Source organism: Sapajus apella, unplaced genomic scaffold, assembly GCF_009761245.1.
Source record: "Sapajus apella isolate SASKATOON/1434 unplaced genomic scaffold, GSC_monkey_1.0 scaffold60, whole genome shotgun sequence".
Lineage (NCBI taxonomy): Eukaryota > Metazoa > Chordata > Mammalia > Primates > Cebidae > Sapajus > Sapajus apella.
In genome coordinates, this window is record NW_022437000.1 from 351,176 (window position 1) to 372,141 (window position 20,966).

The 20,966-nt window shown below is 40.8% G+C and overlaps 1 protein-coding gene and 1 long non-coding RNA gene across 6 annotated transcripts in view; one reads left to right on the forward strand and one right to left on the reverse strand.

Moving 5' to 3' along the window:
* CLYBL (citrate lyase beta like) overlaps positions 1–20,966 on the forward strand; it is a 292,997-nt gene that overhangs the window by 262,039 nt on the left and 9,992 nt on the right. For all 5 annotated transcript variants that reach the window (XM_032246153.1, XM_032246152.1, XM_032246149.1 and 2 more), the window contains exon 7: positions 4,541–4,665. In XM_032246153.1, coding sequence (XP_032102044.1) covers positions 4,541–4,665 — 125 coding nt within the window. The remainder of the gene's footprint in view (positions 1–4,540; positions 4,666–20,966) is intronic.
* LOC116528760 lies at positions 210–19,777 on the reverse strand. Its single transcript, XR_004259184.1, has 2 exons — positions 19,524–19,777; positions 210–248 (listed from the first exon to the last, which is right to left on the reverse strand). It is a non-coding gene; the product is annotated as an uncharacterized LOC116528760 (long non-coding RNA).

Below are 20,966 nucleotides of genomic sequence, written 5' to 3' on the forward strand. Positions count from 1 at the left end.
CAAGCATTCCAGAAAAGTAGGAATTTGACCCGAAGACACTTCTTCTGATGTCATCAGGCATCCCCCACACTTATCCCACTATTGGAAACATAAAAAAGCCTCGCGGAGGAGGAACTTGCCAGACACACTGTCATGGTTTTCTTTGGCCCCGCAAGTCAAACAACAAATCATTCATTTTACTTCCTCTTTATATTAGTTGCCCTTTTTTCTTCCATCCTCTTAATCATTTTGTTGTAGTCTTGGCTGACCTGTAGGGAGGGAGGAGGCTGTTAAAAAAAAGCATTTCTGAGTGAACCACCATAAGAATTTTGGTTGAAGGATGGAAGAAAAATCTCCTAGAATTTTCAAATTTTAACTCATTTCTGGAAAAAAAATGTTGGTGATATTGTCTTTGGTTTTGTTTTTTTTACTCATAACTAGTTTTTTGCTCTTCTGCCTGTCCAAGCCCCTCCTTTCTCTCCTACCTCCCAGTAAGTGTCCACACAGACACCTACGGGCATAGGCTGGTGACACCTACGGGCATAGGCTGGTGACACCTACGGGCATAGGCTGGCACTAGGATCAGCGGGTTCCTTGCAGTCCTGTCTGGGGCACAGACGGGTATCTGTTGATTCGTGTGCCTGGTCACTCAGGTCCCCATGAGCCAGGGGAGCACCTGAAAATTGTGTTTTTACAACAGAGATCTATTTTTTGAAAAACCGCAATAGGATTCTACACATAAACATACACATGCAGTTGCACACACACAAACACACACTGACAACCATGGGAAAAACACGATGCACTCCTTCACTCTTACCTGTTCTTCTGTTGAAAGTTCTAAGAATATTAATATCAGAAAGGTGCCCGAGTAATAAGGAAAAGAGACAATCATCCCGATACTCCTGTTATAAATATTTTTTTAAATGTATCTAGGTAGCGGTTACCAAAAGAAACGTTTCATAAAGCAGCCTTAAATGTAAAAAATATCTTAATGCATGATGATTTAGTCCAAAATAAAATTGAACGACCTAAGAAGCTATTTTACTGTTATATTCTAGTTAAATAAAGCTCTGAGTTTATTCTTGTGTTTTTTACACAAGGAGCTAAATATGATCCCCTCAATTTTTTAAATAAATGTGATCCCATATAGAGAAATATTCTTCAATTATCTGAGCCATTAATAAACGAATCCTGCCTGCATTTCATAGTGACTGAGGAAGAGAGGAGTCCTCTGCCACATCCATGGGATTGTGCTTGTTCCTGCCTCTTTCCAACGACTGGTTAGGATGTGACCCAAATGGAAAAGTTGGAGAAAAACTCCATGAAATTTATCTAATAGACCCTGATGTTGTTGGCCTGAAATGTATGGCACTGGCTGCCAGGCAGCCAGATGTTGCTCTGAAATGGGAATTAATTCAATAAAAAAGAGAAAGCACTGCATTGACACTGACCCCTCCACCATCACTCAGCAGAATCTGAGTTTCCTCTGCCTCCTCTGGGGTAAACGTTTGCCCCAGAACTTCTCCGGGAGCTTGAGAGCGTCTCCAAGATACAGGACTGAATTAACTTGGCCCCTAATTCAATCGCAGAAGACAGGCTATTTCAAATCAGGTTTAAATTTCTAGACTGTGCCCAACTCAGCACGAGGAGCTTATGGACCTGGCACTATTGTTTCTCCACAATGGGGAGTATTAAATCGCTAAAAAAAAGGGGGGAAGCGAGGATAATGGCAAGGCACAGAGGGCACGGTGCCCATTATATATTCAAGGGAACCAGGCCATAACTAGGGAGCCACACTTTGTAGGCAGTTTGCAATTTTTAGAGAGAAGGCCTTTGTTGTCCCAGTTATATTTCTGCATACCAATAAGAGGTAATCAATCAGATAAGGTAGAAGATTATTTGTAGTCATTTTTAAAAATAAGTGTTTTTTAATGAGTATTTTAGACCTCTCAGTATCTGTTCATCCTGGTTTTTTGGCATTTGATTGCCATACCTTGGGCATTGCACAAGCAGAAGGAAAAGAAGGAAAGAAAAAAAGGAAAGGAAAAGGGGGGAAGAGGAAGGGAGGGATGGAGGAAGGAAGACATGCCTCATCTGAAGCAGGTGGTTGAAAGGTTTAAAATTCAATGAAAGTATTGTATTATCCATACACTGGTAAGGAAGCCTAAGTCTGTGCAATAAGGATTCCCTGTACTTTAAAAAATGATATAGATTTTTAATGAGTTGTAGTTTTTAAAAGTTAGCTGTAGTTTCTTTTCTACAATCATTTCCCAGAATCTCAATCCATGTCGATTGATTTTAAATCAATGAATTGGCTGTATAAATGGCCATTAACTCCTCTAGGAATTTTTTCATCAAAAAGAAACCAAAAGTAAATCTTGGAATAAAGCTTTAAATGCTAACTTAGTTATTACAGTTACTCCAGTGCTACATGCTGAGAAGACAGATTATAAATATGAAGCACTATAGGTTTTCTTCTTTTTTGCAGTCTATTGGAGAAGACAAAAATGATACCATCATACAGTTACCTAAAAGACTTGACAGGTATTGATTTAAAGCACGATATATCAAGCGGTACTGTAGAAAGGATTTCATGGTCATAAATTTTAATGTCTTCCAATTTTGCACCTCTCAGTAACTTGTCAATAGCAACTCTTCTGTATAAAATATTTGCCTGGTTCCCACATGGCATTAAAGTCCACTATACAGTTGTTGGATGTGACAAAAGAGATGTGACAAAAGAGAACTTCACATATGAATGTTCATACATTTCTAAAACCTAACATGTATCTTAAAATTAGTCTCCTTGCCAAAATATAGGTACTAGAGAATGGAGAGCCAGCAGTGATTTCACAGTATTTTAAGTCGTTTATTTTTGCTCCTCAAATTATAGTGCATGTACCAAGAAGTTCCCATGAAATCTGGCCTTTTATGCATTGGTGTAAATTATGTACATAAATTAAGAAATTCACGGCTAACAATTAGTAGGAAATGACTCCCCGAACTGACATCCTTTATTAATAATATCCTAACAACTATTAGATTACTTAAATATAATCTCAGTACCTACGACTGAAAAAAGCCCTCATTTGTCATCCCTCATGTTATTCATTCCCAGAAATTATTCCTCAGATAATTTAAATAATCTTTATTTATATGTGTTTAACGTTTTATGAGTATGCTGACAGAAAAGAATGAAATAGCAATGTGAGGATGTTTTATGCCATTGGAAAGAAAATATATTGTTTATCCACTTAAACTCTTTTACATGAAACACTAAAAATCTGTTTTTATAAGCATCATTCTTTTTTTCATTCAAACAGAATAATGACAAGTAATAGAAATTGACAGCAAGGATACAAAATATCAAGGATATAATTTGTACTGTCTCAATGTTAAAAATAACTATTTCAAAAGCAAAGCAAATTGATATACCAACAAATATATTTAGCAGAGTAAATGATCATTAAGTGTACAATCATTTTTAAAGAGCCAATTATGTTCATAACTTTATCATGTAACACAATATAATCTTATCATTATTATAGCATTAAATTATGTTACATTTTATTAGTGATCCGATTGGATTCCACACTTCCCTGGTTGTTAAATTGTTTTTTTAAATGACTGCATTATTTCACAAAATCTTGTGGCTCTTATCTTTGTATGATGTTTTTATTTAAAATCTTTTGACTATAAGAAGAATCATATATCTTTTTGGAAGGCATTTCTACAGAGATAAGATTTCTTCTGGGGTATGTAAGGTGCTCTAAAGAGAGAAATACACAGTCTTGATTCTATAAGCCAAAAGGGAAAATCTGGATATATTTTTGGACAGAGAAACTTTCTGTAAGTATCTAGTTTTTACATTTTTAAATGGAGTAATCTAGAGGCTGCAGTGTTCAAATCTGCCTTCTATTTTACCATACTGAATACAGTGTTTTTATTCAAATCCAATTTTCTGTTAGGGGTTAGAAATGACACATAAACTATGTTCATCAAAAAAAAAATTAAATATACTATTGTAAGACTGTATTTGATAATAATATAGTTGTAATGACTACATCTGTAAACTTAATGAAAACCAGCAGACCACTTCTAAAATAAATCATGGAAGGAAGTATAATCCTACAAAGAAAGCAAAAGACAACTTAGAAAATTTGAGAGAATTCTCATTTAATTTTTTTCTACTTCAACTCAAAATAATTGCTCTAATTTGCAGACGTTATCCTTTAAAGTCCCAGCCAAAGTAGTTATTCAACAAGCTGCCTAGTCAGCCCACCTGTAATTAAAAATAAGAGATTATCTGCACTAAGGTGGCATTTCTATAGGATCAGAAACACAATTACTTCCATTGTTGTAGTTGTTCTTATGTGGTATTCTGGAAGAGCCTGTCTGATTGCAGGTTTTGTTTTGTTTTGTTTTCTCCATAAAAAGTTTTAAATTAGTTATTTAACATACAGTCTGTGAGGCATTCAGGAACCTCACCTGATAGAAACATTTTGTTTGCGCATCTGTTTGTTGTTTCTTGGTTCTGATGTTATTAATCTTCTTGTAGGTAAGCAGGTGATTCACCCTAACCAAATTGCTGTGGTCCAGGAGCAGTTTTCTCCTTCCCCTGAAAAAATTAAGTGGGCTGAAGAACTGATTGCTGCCTTTAAAGAACATCAACAATTAGGAAAGGTAAATGTTCTGTGAATGCCTTGGGTGAAAGTGGTGTTTAAAATATTGCCGGGAAGAATGAAACAAATATGTTGTGTGAATGGCTTAAGAAAACTCATTGTATTTGGGGAGAGGGGAAGGGGAGGGAAAAACATTCACCAGTGAGAAAATTGCTTAAGGTAGATTTGCCCTGCCCATGTTCCTAAATATTTCACTAGCTGGCTCTCAAGTCTCTCATTTTATTCTTTTCATAAAATATATTGGCAGCCTTAGAGAAAATAGAAGTCTGTTTAGTTTTTCTCTACAGCCTTCTATGCAGCATTCATATGAAAATAATTTTAGATCAAAGTGAGAACAAGTTGTAATGAAATAAACACAGTTTGACCAAATGTGTTCTTGTGGAGGAAAGAAATAAATTTCAAGTTATTTTAATTTGGGGGGGAAAGTACAGAAATCTCCTCCGGTTTAGTCATTTAAGAGTGGGAGGTTGTATATGTGTTTGTACCAATTTCTGGACCTGAGATTTGGATGGAATAGAAAGCAAATTAACACTGGAGTATGGTTGTTCCTAATTTAGTGCATCATTGAGCCTCGCGTTTCCTGCTCTGTGGGTTTCTGCTATGTAAATATTGCAGTGGTAATGCACAATCTGTCTCCACTTTGTGCCAGTAACACTTAAATTAGGTGTCGCCTGAAGGAAGATTTTATGCTAGTTGCAGCATTGTCAGTTAATTATCTTAAAGGTTATTTGCAATAATACCGTTTGCCTCTTTTTAAGAGGATAGGAGGGAAAGTTACATTTATAAATCTATCCTAGAGGTAATCTCTAAACTCAGCCTTGTGACCTCCAGAAGGAGTAAAGTTTTGATACCTACAATGCAAAATTGCTTAGGGGAAAGAATATAGAAAATTTATATTAAGCATTCCCCCCTGCCAAAAAAAAAAAAAAAAAAAAAGGAAAAGGAAAAAAAAAAATCCTGTTTTTTAGTGGGAACCTGAACCTGTGACATCCACGTGAGACATGTCCCTTGTACTTTTTACTAGCGGCAAGGACACCTGAAAATCCCAGGACTTGCCAAAGTGGGCAGCAGTATTAAATGGGTCATGCCCTAAGGATGTCCACATTCAACCCATGCACACATGGGCACACGCACACCAGCAGGCTTATCTTTGCACAAACTCACACTTAATACCCAAAGGCAGAATATGTTACATTGGAAATATCCAATTTGGACTTCAACCAGTTTCATGATAAACAGCATTCTTCCTTCCACTTCACATCAACAGTGGCCATCAGAAAAGTAATGCCTTTCATAGAAACAATATTTTAAGTTGACCTTGTGTTTAATGTCCATTTTTGTGTCTTAACCCCAAATCAAGATTCCCATGAATAAATGTCGATATTCACCTAGAACAAAGAGCCATGGACTCTCATTCACACATGCAAATAACTCCATCCACCCTCTTCTCTTGCGTCCCTGCCCATGCACACTCACATTGAATGCTCTATACCTCTGCCACGTGCCTTGTGCTAGCTGAGGACATGCATCTCATAAATACTTCCTGGTGAAACAGGAACCTGAGGCAGCATGTGGACCATTGAAAGGAGAGAGCAGAGTTCCAGTCTAGGCCAGCGATGTGTCTGTGACCCATCCAAGCTGGGTTTCACAAGGGGTAGCATTAAAGGAGGCCATTTGGCATTGTAAGCAGATAGGGGTATAGGAGAGGTTACCCTGAATTTCAGTAGCCAGAAAACAGAAGTCAAACCAGAAACATGTGCTTTTCTCAGCATTTAAGTTTTTGAATGAAGAAAATGACCCTTTTCCATTGTATCTTGAAAAGCGTTATTCCCTGGGAAAATGTTCCCAAAGTTGCCTATCTTTTGATGATGGCAACTTAAATGTTCAATTCTAGACTTTTTTTTTTTTTAAATAAGAAATGCCCTCTTGTTGAGGCATAGGCTCTCACCACAGTGTGGCAGGATGACTTTTCTTAACACAGAACCACCGGAAATCAGAGCAGAGGGGAGACTAACTATTAGGTAATTTCTTCCCTGCCCCATTCGTGGAGGTTTGTTTCCTACAGCAAATTCTCCTGGTGTTTTGTCCAGCAAGGTTGAAATGATTCAAGTAATGGGGCTTCCAGTAGGGACATATGGTTATTTTATCCAGTTAGCATGTTTCTTTCACTTTGCCTATAAACTGGCTGGTCACAGAAATTGGATCTGCAGGTAGGTGACTCTGGATCTTGAGGGGATCTTGGGGTTTAAATAATGTGGGTTCTGTTTGCAAAGATTTCGTATAAATAGGTTGCACAATTATATAAAGTATTGCTGCCAACAAACCTCTAGTCTGTTTTATTTCAAATGTGAATCACTGATGAAAACATGAACCCTCAGTTATTTTGTGCGAAGCACAGATGACTCTCTCAAAGATAGGAAACCGATGGTTTGTGTCCTAGTGTGACAGTCATAAATTTCCAAAAGACCTTTTTTCTCCCTCTGATGAAAATTTCATTCAAGTAATGCTTTTAAGTAGAAATGACCCAAGAAGGAAAAATTATGTATCTTTGCTTTTCTCTGCTTCATCCTGCTCTCATCTTAAATTCCATCCGGCCCAAACACCAAAGGTAGAGCTGAAGTTCCACAGGGGGTGCTGGGTCATTTCTGTTTTCTATAGTAATAATCATTACGATTATTCACAAATAAAATTACTACCTTTTCTTCCTGTCCTCTCCAAATGACAAAGTTCATGGGACTACTTAGACCATGAGCAGATAAATTATTGAGGTTCGGGCTGGTATCACAGAATTTTGGGGGTGTTTTAATTAAAAGTTCTAAGGAAATAAAGTTTGGTGTCCTTAGTATAGACAATCACTTTACGTTAAAACAAGTAACAATCAGCTCATATCATCTGTCCCTGTTTGGCAGGCAGTGATGCTTGTGACTGCTTTGTTTCAGGAAATGGAGAGGTATTTTCAGGCTAGAAAATTTTGCCTGGCACAATAGCACTCAGTAATCAGAGTTAGGGCTAGAGACTGACAGTGGGGAATCTTGATTATCTTACCTTATTAAAATCTGTTGGAAAAACTTTAAATATTCCAAATAATCTGTGCTCTTATGTTAATTCCCATAAACTAAAATGGTTTTAATTTAGCCAACATCAGCTGTAAGGCCTCCAGCCACGATATTAATCAAACTGACTTTTCTTCCATCCTTCCAGAAAAATGTATTTTGAGATACAACCTGCATGCCATCATTTTAGTTTCTAATTATTTGGTAAAATGCCTTTAGCCAGGGTAAATCCTTTCCACATGATTTGTTTTAAATTTGTAAAGGATTTTCTTAAAAGTTAATTCCATTTTTATGTCTTTTTTAATAATAGTGGTGATTCCATTAATATTTGAAAATCAGTCAAAACTGAATTTAGTATTGCTCATTAAAGTAATAGGATTTTAATAGTTCTTTTTTATCAATAAAGAATTTTATATGCTATAAAAGTTGGATATTTGAAAACATCTCAAGTAAATAATTAGCTAATATTGATATCAAGAGAAATGATAATTTTATATAAACAAATACATATAGCATACATGTTTATACAACATATATACATTCAAGTATGTATGCTAACGTGTATTTTCTCAATTCTATATTATGAACTTAGTGCTAAGATTTTTATCTTTCCGTATTTGTTACTTCTTAGGCAAAAATGACAGCTAAAGGAAACAGCCCGTTGCTTTTTTAAAACAATCACTAATCACAGGAAATCTTAATATAGGAGGTTACTATTTCTTTGTAAACGGAGACTCTAATAGAAAAATATGAAAGAATAGTACAGTGTATTATGTTTGTAAAATTGTTAAAGACACTTTGCTTGAATATTCATATTTTGCAGTATCTGGCTACAAATATGGCTTTGCTTCATTTTCAGTTTTCCAAACATTCTCTTGTATTCATATCCTGGCTGTAAGTGCTTTGTTTGGTTTTTGGAAGGATTTTGTTTACTTTTTTTCATGTTTTCCCATTCATTATAGCTTCACAAGTTGGCTAAAGACTGAGGAAGGGGAAGTGTTCATCTTTAAATTCTAGGTTCAATGAACAATTACAAATGTCAAAAACAAGATCACTGCCTGACTAACAACTGTAAATATCACACAGAACAGTCATTCTAATTTCACTCTTCAGAGAAAAATAGCACAAGTTGCTAAGTTCACATTAATAAACACATCTTCTACTGGAATACAAACTGGAAATTTATCTCTTAATAAAGAAAGAGGTTTTTTTTCTATGTGTGTCTCTTCATCTGGAAACTTTACAAACAGTAATAAATGTCTCCTACCAAAATATTGAAAGCTGATCATTTTCTTAGGTGTCTGATTGCCGCTCGCACACCTTTCATTTCTGTTTCCAAATGCAGGGCTTTACAAAAGAAATACTGCTTGGTCCAGATGGCCTTCTAGAAGGCTCCCTGAGAGAACTCAGAAGTTTCTCTAGCCAAAAATATTGTTTCCGCTTATTCAAGTGCCAGAAATACCACTGCCACTCTTTCATGCAGATCAAATAAACCATCTAAAGATGTGGATGTTGTCTTTGTCAACTGAAAGGGTTGATTCCACTATTAGATGGCAGTGTATCCTCCCACACCCATGCAGCCCGCCACCCACAGCCTTCCCTCTGGATTTACGAACAGGAACACAAAAATCAGAGCTGAGTGGTTTGCAGTGAAAACGAAAGATGGAGAGACATAACTCTACTTTTGAGATTCTTAGTAATTGCACGTTTCCCTTTATTTCCCTGTTCATTTAATGTTTTCAGAAAGATTGGCTGTAATTTTGACTTTTAAAGTCCAGTTCTCAGAAAAGCTGAGGCTGCCAATGATGACGTTAAGATTGGATGGATTAACACTGTATGCAAAATTTTACACATAGAAAGCAAAGTGATGAAATGCTACAAAGTAATGAAATCATATGATATCCTATTTCACTTTTTTTTTTAGTGGCAAATGGCTGGTTTGGTATTAGAAGATAAGAGTGTTTTTAATGAGCCAGGCGCAGTGGCTCATACCTGTAATCCCTGCACTTTGGGAGGCCAAGGCAGGCAGATCACGAGGTCAGGAGTTTGAAACCAGCCTGGCCAACATAGTAAAACCCCGTCTCTACTACAAATATTAAAAATTAGTTGGGCATGGTGTTGGGCACCTGTAATCCCAGCTACTTGGGAGGCTGAGGCAGGAGAATCACTTGAACCTGAGAGGTGGAGGTTGCAGTGAACAGAGATCACGCCACTGCACTCCAGTCCGGGTGACAGTGCAAGACTCATCTCAAAAAAAAAAAAAAAAAAAAAAAGTATTTTTAATGTAGGTTAAATTGAATAATGTTTTAAATTGTTTGCTTTGTCCTTAATTTATAACACATTAAGGATATTTTAATGAAAATATTCTTTATCCAGGTTTACATTTTTCAGGGTTTTATTTGCTCAATTTTGATTTTAAAGATGTAATTATTATAGCTGGATGACATCTCAGAAATCTAGTCAGATGCCTTCAGTTTATGACGTAATGCACTGAAACCCCGCAAGGTCAGAAGCTGCCCAGTGTCACCGCCAAGGTGGGGAGAGGGCTGCGAGCAGAATTCAGGGCTTAGTTTGTAAGTAAAGATATGAAATAGCATAAATGTGGCTTCAGTTGAATTACAACGAATACCCACACTTAAAACCAAAACGAGTTAGAGCCTTAAAAGCACTCAGTCACAGTCAAAGTGAGCATTTGGGGAGTTCCAATGAATGTCTTTTCTTGAGCATAAGCAGAAACCAATAAGGAAAGAGAGAAACCAGGGTTTCTACGTGCCTTCCCGAGTTCCCAGCTGCTGTTCCCCACACGCCTTCCTGCTCAGTGCTGCCCTGCCCTCATCCCCCAGCCCTGCCCCAGGAAGGCTTCTAGGCTTTGTTCACCACAAACCCCACCTCACATTATTAGTTATCAGTCGTTCAGTCTCCCAACATAGATCGGAAACCCAGAGCAAGCCAGGGGAGCCTTTGGCAGAGAGGCCATATTTACTCCAGAGCCCAGTGCTATCTCAAGGACATAAAAGGACAGGTTCCCAGAATCACACTCTTAGTTACGACTGTGCTCGCACACACCCCATGGCGTTCAGTGCCTGTGATAGCAAGATCCAGGTGATGGCCAGGAGAGGACCATTTTGTTCCTTGGACACCTTTCCTCTCTTTCCTCTTGCTGTAGTTCTCTAAGGATGGATGGGTCTGTGTGTGTGTCTTCCTGTTCCACCCTCGTGTTCCTTGCCCTGAATTATCTGTTTCCTCTTTTTCTTCACATCTTTTTCTTTCTCAGCACATTATCTCCACACCCCCCACCATCCCTTGCCTTCTTTCCTTTAGCTGATTACAATAGAGACTTTGAGAGCATTCTTTTAATTGTTTTGGTGGTATTTATTATTTTTGTCATTCTTTTTCTATTGAAGTTTATTAAAAATAGAAAGCAACCATTTCCATAATTCTCTTTTTTTCTTCCAGTTTAGGTCAGTGGGCCTCAAAAAAAAAAAAAGTAAGGCAATTTCTTAGCACTACCCTAGGGAATAAAGAATTCTCTCTACGGTAGCACGCACCTCCCTGCAGCGTCTTGGGCAGAAAGAAGTATACAAAACATATTTAGTAAACAATATTTAGCTAATTAACTGGTTTCCAAATTCCTGACAATGCTAAAAAAGTTATTAGCTGTATTTTTAACAGTATGTATGACATACTTAGGCTGCCTTCTAGAAAAATTGAAAATGTTTTCATCAATTATTTCATCAGTTGTTATTCCTCAATTGTACTTTGAAAAATGTATCAGTATTTTAGTAAATCTTTCAAAGTGTCTTCCAGTTAATGTTAGCTCATTAAATCTGTTTTTCAAAGAGAGAAGTAGCCTACAAGTGTATGAAATAGAGGAAGTTTAGCATTACTGAAATAGAGGAAGTTTAACATTACTGGTCTCAGCGACAAACTGCCGTGAATCACATTCATTATCTGCTTTTCTCAAAGGCAATAGGAGCTTAAATTTGATGTCAAAGATTTTTAAATAAAGATATTTAAACATTTGGCCTGTTACACATTTCAGTTGGTTTGAAAAATAATTTAAAATCTTTAGGCAAGATTTCTGGTTTCAAAAAGAAATCTGAGGTGGCGGTGATATTACAGAACTCTACATAATTACTAAAAAATCAATGAATTATACACTTACAATGGGTGAATTTTATGGTATGCAAATCAGACCTCAATAAAGCCACTTTAAAAACTGAGAAAATTAAGCACAAAACCTAATTTGATGGCAAATGTGTTAACTCCTTTAGATTTTGATATGTTTATAAATCCAATTGTTTCACCTCCATCCGAAGCTTTCTACATAGCATACTTGGCTTCATTTTTCCAGATTTCCTTATGAAAAGATATTGAAAACAAAGACTTGCCTACTTTTGCCTGATTATTCTGCCTGAATATTTTTAAAGCGAAATCTTGCCATCTACATTTTTAGGCTCTGAGGAAAGTTTTAAAAATGGAAGGCGGCCAGGTGCGGTGGCTCATGCCTATAATCCCAGCACTTTGGGAGTCCAAGGCAGGCAGATCACAAGGTCAAGAGCTCGAGACCAGCCTGGCTAACATGGTGAAAGCCTGTCTCTACTAAAGATACAAAAAATTAGCCAGGTGTGGTGTTGCACACCTGTAATCCCTGCTACTTGGGAGGCTGAGGCAGGAGGAGAGCTTGAACCTAAGAGACAGAGGTTGCAGTGAGCCAAGATCGCACCATCGTACTCCAGCCTGGGCTACAGGGGGGAATCTTCCACCAAAAAAAAAAAAAAAAAAAAAAAAAAAGGCAACCTTGGTCTCTCCGATCAGTTTTTAAAGTAAACATGATGGCTCTGGTCTACAGAGACCCAGACCTGGGCAAGTAGATGATTCAATGGTGGTCACATATTCAGATAATTGGCCCACACATTCACCTCAGTTCGCCTCCCTACTGTTCAGCCATCTCGACCTTCCCTGCCTTGCTCCTGTCAAATTCATCCTCCAAGCCTTCTACTGCTGCTTCTTTCCCCACTTCGACTTCCTGGAAATCTTGGTAAAGTCCCGAATTCGTCTTACCAAGTAAAACACACAAATCTTTCCATTTTCTAACCCCATGTTTCCTTTTGTTTAACTAAAGCTAAATAATTTCATCCTTCCTTTGTAAAAAGGAAAACGTTAATGCTATCCATTCATTTTACATCCACTCAATCTCCCCATTCCAAGATGTAAATGTCCCCCATTTTACACAAATGTGTCTAGCCATCATCTTTGCTGTACGTCTTCCTCGTCTGGCCCATCATCTGCTGAAGGAACTGTGTCCTGGGCGTCAGTACCTCCTCAGTATAAGCCAGCCTCCGATCTTCAGATCGTCTCCATTTGATCAGTGTCTGTCCTCTGCTGATATTCTAAGTTTTTTAATTTTTCTAAATTTGTTTTCCTAATGAGGCTCTGCCAAATATATAGCATCCCTGAGTCTAGTTTCTTAAAGAGACAACTAGATCTACAATTTAGAAGCATTTAGAGGGGACAGGAAGCTTCAGGCATGAGGCTGTTTCTATCCATTATATTTTCAAAAACACTGATGTCTCTCAAACTCTTGCAGGTCTTAAAACTACTCTGAAATCATAAAACCTACTTAGAATTCAAAGAGTCTGCTTCTCACTGGGCCTTACTCGGATAAGCAGAATTAAATAATCTCTGGCCAGCAATACCAGTAGCAATACTAGTAGTAATGGTGGTAGCAGCAACCATGCTGGCAGTGGCCATGGGAGTGGTGGTAATAACCAGAGGAGAGGTCATCACGCTGCTAACAGTAGTGGTGCCCATCATGACAGTGTGCGGCCACAGTAGTGACAGTGCTGGTAGCATATCTGCTCCCATTTACTGAGAGCCTGTTAGGTAACAGGTCATTGTGCATATATATATATATATATATATATATTTTTTTTTTTTTTTTTTTTGAGACAGAGTCTTGCTCTGTTGCTTAGGCTGGAGTATGGTGGCAGGATCTCAGCTCACTGCTATCTCCACTTCCTAAGTTCAAGCAAGTCTCACGCCTCAGCCTCCTGAGTAGCTGGGATTACAGGCACGCACCACCATGCCCAGCTAATGGTTATATCTTTGGTAGAGACAGGGTTTCTTGAACTCCTGACCTCAAGTGATTCTCTCACCTCGGCCTCCCAAAGTGCTAGGATTATAGGCATGAGCCACTGCACCTGGCCTTTGCATATATTATTTTATGTAATCCTCACTACAGCCCTACGGAGGTGGTATTAGCCCCATTTTCCAGATGAAGAAATCGAACCTGGGAATGGTAGCTTTGTTCATTGTGGGTCACACAGCTAGGAAATTCATTCCTGGATCCAAAGTCAGGTGTAACGGAGCCCGAAGTCCATATCCCTAACCTCTGCATGAAGCTGCTTCTAAGGGAAACCCCAGAAAGGCCAGATCTTTTCTCTCCCAGGGATCTTTGTTCTCCTTCATTTCAGCCGCAGGCTACTGAGAGCCACCACAGGCTGTGCCCGTCCTGGAAAGTGTCCTATTTCTGCATGGAACAGATGATTCCCCACGCTCACTCAGACTGTCACTGACCTGGCAGGTGGGGCCACCCTGGGAATACAGGAGGCCTCCATTCCGTGCCCCTCCTGGTCCTGCCCTGCCCTCTGAGTGAAAACCAGAGAGCTACAGGGGAAGGGACGGGAGGGATAAAGAGGAGCTTCTCCAGGCTTCTGTACCTTGCAGAGCTTGGAAAATGGATCCACTGTCAGGGTGCAGAATCCCCCCAAACTCCTGCACAACCCCCAAACTCAGCACCCTCTCTGAGACTATGCCTTCTGGGGCCTTCCCCAGCTCAGCATGCTGCTCCTGCCTGACTTTTCACTGTGCTGTCCAGTCAGGTGCATAATGAACACCACCCATTCCACCCCAAACCCAATATTCCCACTGTTACATTCTTAGGAATTATTTAAAGGGCTTAGGCCATGGAACATCGTCCATCTGAATTCCATGATAGTGGTAATCATAGATTAGCAAAATGTGAATTGGTGTCCGCGTTGAGTGACTTCAGTTGAACTTTCAGAAATTTCACGTAGAGATACATTAGCATCTATAAATTGTCTGACGATGGGAACAAATGGCTGCTGAATTTTAATTCAAAATATTATTAAAATACTGATCAAATTATCACTACAATTTAAAGTGTTAAAAAGAAGAAAAACACATTCTAGACTTTTGAAGTCTTCAGTCCTATTCTTTTACTATCCTCCTGACAGTTTATTTAATTACCGAGACAATGTCTTATTCACTGCTGGAGTACAGTGGTGCAATCATGGCTTACTTCAGCCTCGACCTCCTGGGCTCAAGTGATCCTTCTACCTCAGCCTCCTGAGTAGCTGGGACCACATGTGTGTGCCAACACACCCACCTAGTTTTTTTTATTTTTTGAAAAGACAGGGTCTCACTATATTGCTGAAGCTGGCCTCAAACTCCTGGGCTCAAGCAGTCCTCTCGTCTTGGCCTCAAAGTGATTACAAGCATGAGCCACTGTGCCCAGCCTTCATGACAATTTTTAAAGATGTGTATCCATGAAACACAAGGTTACTGATATTCAGATGTGTTTATAAGGACCACCTTTAATTCTCCCTAACAAATGCTTTGGGTGTTTTTAAGACTTAAAATGTCAGTCATATATTGTATTATTGAATTCTAGTATTTCTGGTATTTAATACATTATAGTAAGAGCTTTCAAATGGAAGCCCAGGATGAAAAATGTTGTATTTTACTTGTTAAAATTGCAATTTCACATATTTGCTTATCTGCACATTATCTATAGTATTTTTTAGCCTCATCTTAATATTTCTGAAATCATTTACATATGCTATTTTTATAAATTACATTAAATACAATTTAAAATCCATAGTATATATAAAATAAATATGTAACCATATTTGAATTCTCTCTATAATCATCCCAAATACCGGTGACAGCCATATTTTGGGTTACAATGAATAATAACAAGAATTTGAACTTTGGGGTGAAAAGCCTTAGATTCTAGCCTTTTCATCTTAAGTTCCTTTGTAAGGTTAACTAGCACTGAACCTCATTGTTTGTGTCTGTAAAACTAAAATAATCATGCCTCTGTACTATAGGCGAGAAAATATCTTTGAAAATATTTTGGGCCAGGTGTGGTGGCTCACACCTGTAATCCCAGCACTTTGGGAGGCCACAGCAGGCAGATCACTTGAGGTCGAGATCAAGACCAACCTGGACAACGTGGCGAAACCCCACCTCTACTAAAAATACAAAAAGTTAGTCAGACTTGGTGGGGCATGCCTGTAGTCCCAGCCAGTGGGGAGGCTGAGGTGGGAGGACCACCTGAGCTCGGGGAGTCAAAGCTGCAGTGAGCTGTGATCATGTCCCGGCTCTCCAGCCTGGGAGACAGGAGTGGGACTCTTGTCTCAGTATATATATATATATATATATATATATATATATATAGTAATAGTATAAAGTCCTATCAAATGAAACCTCTTTTTTGGATAGTGGTCTTCCTAATGGCATTACCCTCCTCCAATATTCAGCTTGGAAACTAATATTCCAGGGCTTACTGAAGGTATAGTTAACTAGAGTAGAGGCTGCAGTTGCCAAGACAATCTTCCTATTTCCTCCTCAAGGAAACTGACATCCTTTCCCCAAGTTCAGCCCCTCCCCGGTGCCCGGAAAGCCAGTGCCAGACCATCCATCCATGCTGTCCCATTTGGAGGTAGGGCTCGGCCAGCCCAGCCCAGCCCAGCTCTTGGCTTCCCCATCGTTGGATCCTTGGACCACCTCTGTACAGAGGAAAAACACCCAGAGTGAAGAAAAGGAAACAGGTGGTTCAACTTCCTCTGCTTGAGGTCCAGGAAGGAGCAAATCTGGGCCCATCAGTGCATGTAGCAAGAACAGAGGAACCCCACTGGCTTTCAGTCCAGCTTCATCTAATAGAGACTAAGTAATTATGTGCTTTGTTACAAGAAAAGTCAAGTAGCTAATAAACAGCAGAACCAATATTTTAAAATGTCATCTCTCTTCCAGCTTGCTTTAATTTAGGCTGAGTAGGCTGCATGTCCTCAGGCCCTAGAAGACAGCTTTTGAGCCATAGACAGAACCACAGAAAGATCCAGTGTCTCCTAACACACCCCTTAGTGTTGTGTGTCTGTTAAGTCACTGGTGACCAGAGACATAAGGCTCCTGCAAAACAGAGAAAGCCAACGCCACACACTTCTCTATGTCCCGCTTCCAGTCCCCACGCCCCTCTCCTGACAGACATTCTCCCGGCATCCCTGACCTTCTAAAGCTGACTTTCAAAGTACCTGTTTCTTGAAGCCCTTTCCTGGCCAAACCAGCGCCATTGTGTTGGCTCCTTTCCTCTGCAGCTCCTTGTCCCTTAAGCACCACAAATGTCACAAACTCACTTGCCCTTTAACTGTTAAGTCACTTGCGCAAGTTAACTTGACCCCAGCCCAACATGACAATTTTTTTTTCATGACAGTGTCTCACTCTGTCACCTAGGCTGGAGCGCAGTGGTGCAATCACAGCTCACTGCAGCCTTCACCAAGCTCAAGCAATCTTCCTGACTTAGCCCAGGAGTGCTGGGATTACACTACCACACTGGCCCCAACACTACCAGTTTTGAGGTCAGCCATGGTGTCCTACCAGAGGCTCAGCAAGTGCTGGCCAACTGACAAGTGAGTATTACCAGACCAGGGGCACAGACAGACACATGCACATAAAGGGGAGGAGAGGGTGAGCTCGGAGCTGGAAAGCTTTGTGGAGACCTGGGGTGATTCTGTCTTCCATCACTCTCCCCTTGGTCACCCAGCTCGCGCCCCAGAAAAAGCCATCATGTGCCCTGGTCTCTCTTCCTTCCCTCCTCTCCTCCTGTCCCCTGCCCCTGCTTAGCTGCTCCTCACCATTTACATGTCAGTTTAAACATCCCGTCCCACAGGAGGCCCTACCTGATCAGGTTAGGTCCCCTGTCAATTGCTCTTCAGCTCCCCCGTGCCTTGCTTCCTGAGCATTCATACTCGTCAAAAGTAATAGGCATTTCTATCATTGTTTAATGTCTTTCCCCCATTAGAATGGAAGCCCTGTGAGGTCAGGGACCACATCTGACTTGTTCCCTGCTGCCATAAGTCCCTGGGCCTGCGGTACGCCAGGCATACAGTAGGCTCTGCATCCATGTCAGATGGTGAGGAAGCCAATAGGCATGGGTGTGAGCCTGGGCTTCTTTCATAGCTTGATGAGGTGGGCGGCGGAGACCCATGTCCCTGAGACCAACTGGGATGAAAGCTCACTGCACATGTCCAGGTGACGTAAGGACCCAGCAGGTATGTGTGATAGCAAAGCTTTGCCCAGGCAACTACAGTCCCTTCGTCAGATCCCAAATTAAAGAAAAAGAATGACCCAAATCACCAACTATCAAACCCGTGTCTCTCTATCCAGGCAGGTTGGTATTGCTGCTCTTGGCTTTGTTTGCCTTCAGCCTTTTCTATCCTCGCCAGGTCAGCGGTCACATAGCATCTCCCACGTACCCGGCAGGTGCTGGGTGCTGGGTCCTTGGATGCAAAGGCACGCGAGGCCTGGCACCTGCCCACAGGGGCCTCACAGTGTTATAAGAAAGACGGCAATGTAAACAAATAATCTCGCTAGACAGGAACGCAAGCTATACCGGAGCTGTACAGGGAAAGGGCAGAGAGTGATTTGCTCTACCAAGGAGGCCTCAAAACACTTCACAGAGGTGACACCTTGACAGCTGGAATCAAGAGGAGTTTGCTAGACAGGGAAAGGGCCTTCAGAGAGAACAGGGCGTGCGGCAGTGCTGTAGGGCGGGGAGTGTGTCAGGGGACAGGCCTCGGGGCCGGCAGGAGATGAGGCTGAGAGGGGCAGGGTCCTGTCACGGGCAGGCTTGGGTCTCCACTGAGATACTGCACTTAATTCTGTGAGTCCAAAGAAAACCATGGCAGGGTTAAAGCAAATGGATGATTCCATCAGATCTGTTTCAGAAAGGTAACAGCACGATCCCAACTAGCAAAGTGCCACCCCCTATAAACATCCCGGCACCATGTCCCTGAGAGCTCTGGGAGCCAGCCTTGGAGCCAGGAAGCCTCACTGAGCTTTGGGTACCTGGCATCCAAACAGACATCCTTAAAATGAATGTCACCAAAAAAATTGAGAGGGAACCAAGGTCACACAAGGCCCTTTTCAAGGACTCTTGAAGTGGGAGAAGTTGAAACACAGGAAAGAAGAATGCAACAGTGCCCATGAGAGCGGCTCTGGGAGCATCACCTTCCCCTTTTTTGAGGAGTTTCAGGGAGCTGTTGACTTCGGAGGTAAGGAAGAGCCATAACCTGGGAGGCCACAGCCAGACTGAGAGATGCAGCACGTGGAAGGCACAGCCAGGATCTCAAGGAGAATTCTGATCATGGCCGATACCGGCTGGACGTTTAGGAATTCCCTGGGAACTGCCACAAGGCCAGTCATTCGTTCATTGAGCAAAAAGACTTAGCACCATATAGGAAAAGGGTGATACCCCAAAAAAGGATTCTAACAGCTGTGTTCAAACACTAGCGTGAATTCTCACAGAAAATTACTCTTTTAGGACTGTGGAGAAAAAAAATTCATACTAAGTACCAGAAATGCAAAATATATGACTTTCACGTAGATGTGATGACTCTTGTCATCATCGCCGTCGTCACTCTGTCACCGTCAAATTTTAAGTCAGATTCTCTTCATGAAGAACTTCAGGGTCTGGTAAAGTTAATGGTATGTCAGCGCTTACCTTATCAATAGGCAATGGCCAAGATGTAAGAAAAGCTACAGTCCAATGGCAACTGTTTCCTTCCTGTGCAGAAGACACGTGTGCTATGGGACACTAGTCTTCACCTCCAGGAGTTTGAAATCATAGACACATGCACATTAGATGTGCAAAGCAATTGACCAGTGATTTATCACAACACCACCATAGGTAACTGTCAATAAAAGTCCATTGTGTCCGGAGCTCCACAGCGATGCTGGGGGATGCCTGGTATTGCTCTAGGTACCCAGTGTCCTACCTGTGTGAGAAGTGCAGTCCCACACAGATGGCCCTGATTGGGAAGAAGTGCAGCTGTTCAGGCCCTCAGCTCGTCCCTGCGCTTCCCACCCTGTCCTTTTCCCCGATTCTTGTTGTGTCAGGTAGCACCTGCTTCTTCCTTCCCTATCCCCTCCAACAAATGGTGAGCTCCCAGAGGGCAGGGCCAAGTCTCATCCTCTCACTGTCCCAAGTGACTCACCAGGGCCTGGCATAAAGGAGCTGCTTGGTCCATACTTAACGGATGAATGGATAAGTGACTAACCTAAGAAAATTCTGCCATTAGGCATCTTGGGGATGCCTTACAAGAGAAAGGCATCGTTTACAAAAGGCTGCAAGAGGGCTCTTCACTTTACAGACCTGCATATCCAAGCCGGCCTGACCATTTCTACCCGGGGAGCTAAAACACGGAAGTTCTCAAACATGAACCTATGCTAGCATTACCAGAGGAGTCCCATTCAACCTCCAGGCTTTCTGCACAAACGACGTAGGACTGGGCCCAGGAATCTGCATTTCAACAAGCTCCCCCCTCCGACCTATTGTTCTGATTCAGGGAGTCACAGAACACACGCAGAGAACCCTTTTCAATCACCCTGAGAGCACAGACTTGGCATCAGATAGAGTCAGCTTTATCCCTGTTCTATTATATATTTACTAACTACACGGCCAAGTTGCACATGTTTTTTAAGCTCCTTGTGCCTCAGTTATTAAAAGGGGATAGGTACAAATTCATAGAGAAATAAAGTAGAATGCTTGTGGGCAAAGTGGCTCATGCCTTGTAATCCAGCACTCTGGGAGGCCAAGGCAGGAGGATCACTTGAGCCTAGGAGTCTCAGAGCAGCTTGGGCAGCATAGGGACACCTTGTCTCTACAAATAATAATTTTTAAAAAGTTAGCTGGGCCTGGTGGTGCACACCTATGGTCCAAGGCACTCTGGAGGCTGAGGCAGGAGGATGGCCTGAGCCAGGGAGGTGGAGGCTGCATAAGCCATGATGGCACCACTGCACTCCAGCCTGGGTGACAGAGTGAGACCCAAGGATTCTATTTTCAGCATCCTTGCCAAAAGTAGAATGGTGGTTGCCGGGGGATATAGAAGTGGAAGATTGTCTAATAGATACAGAATTTCAGGAATTTTTTGTTTTGCTTTTTTTT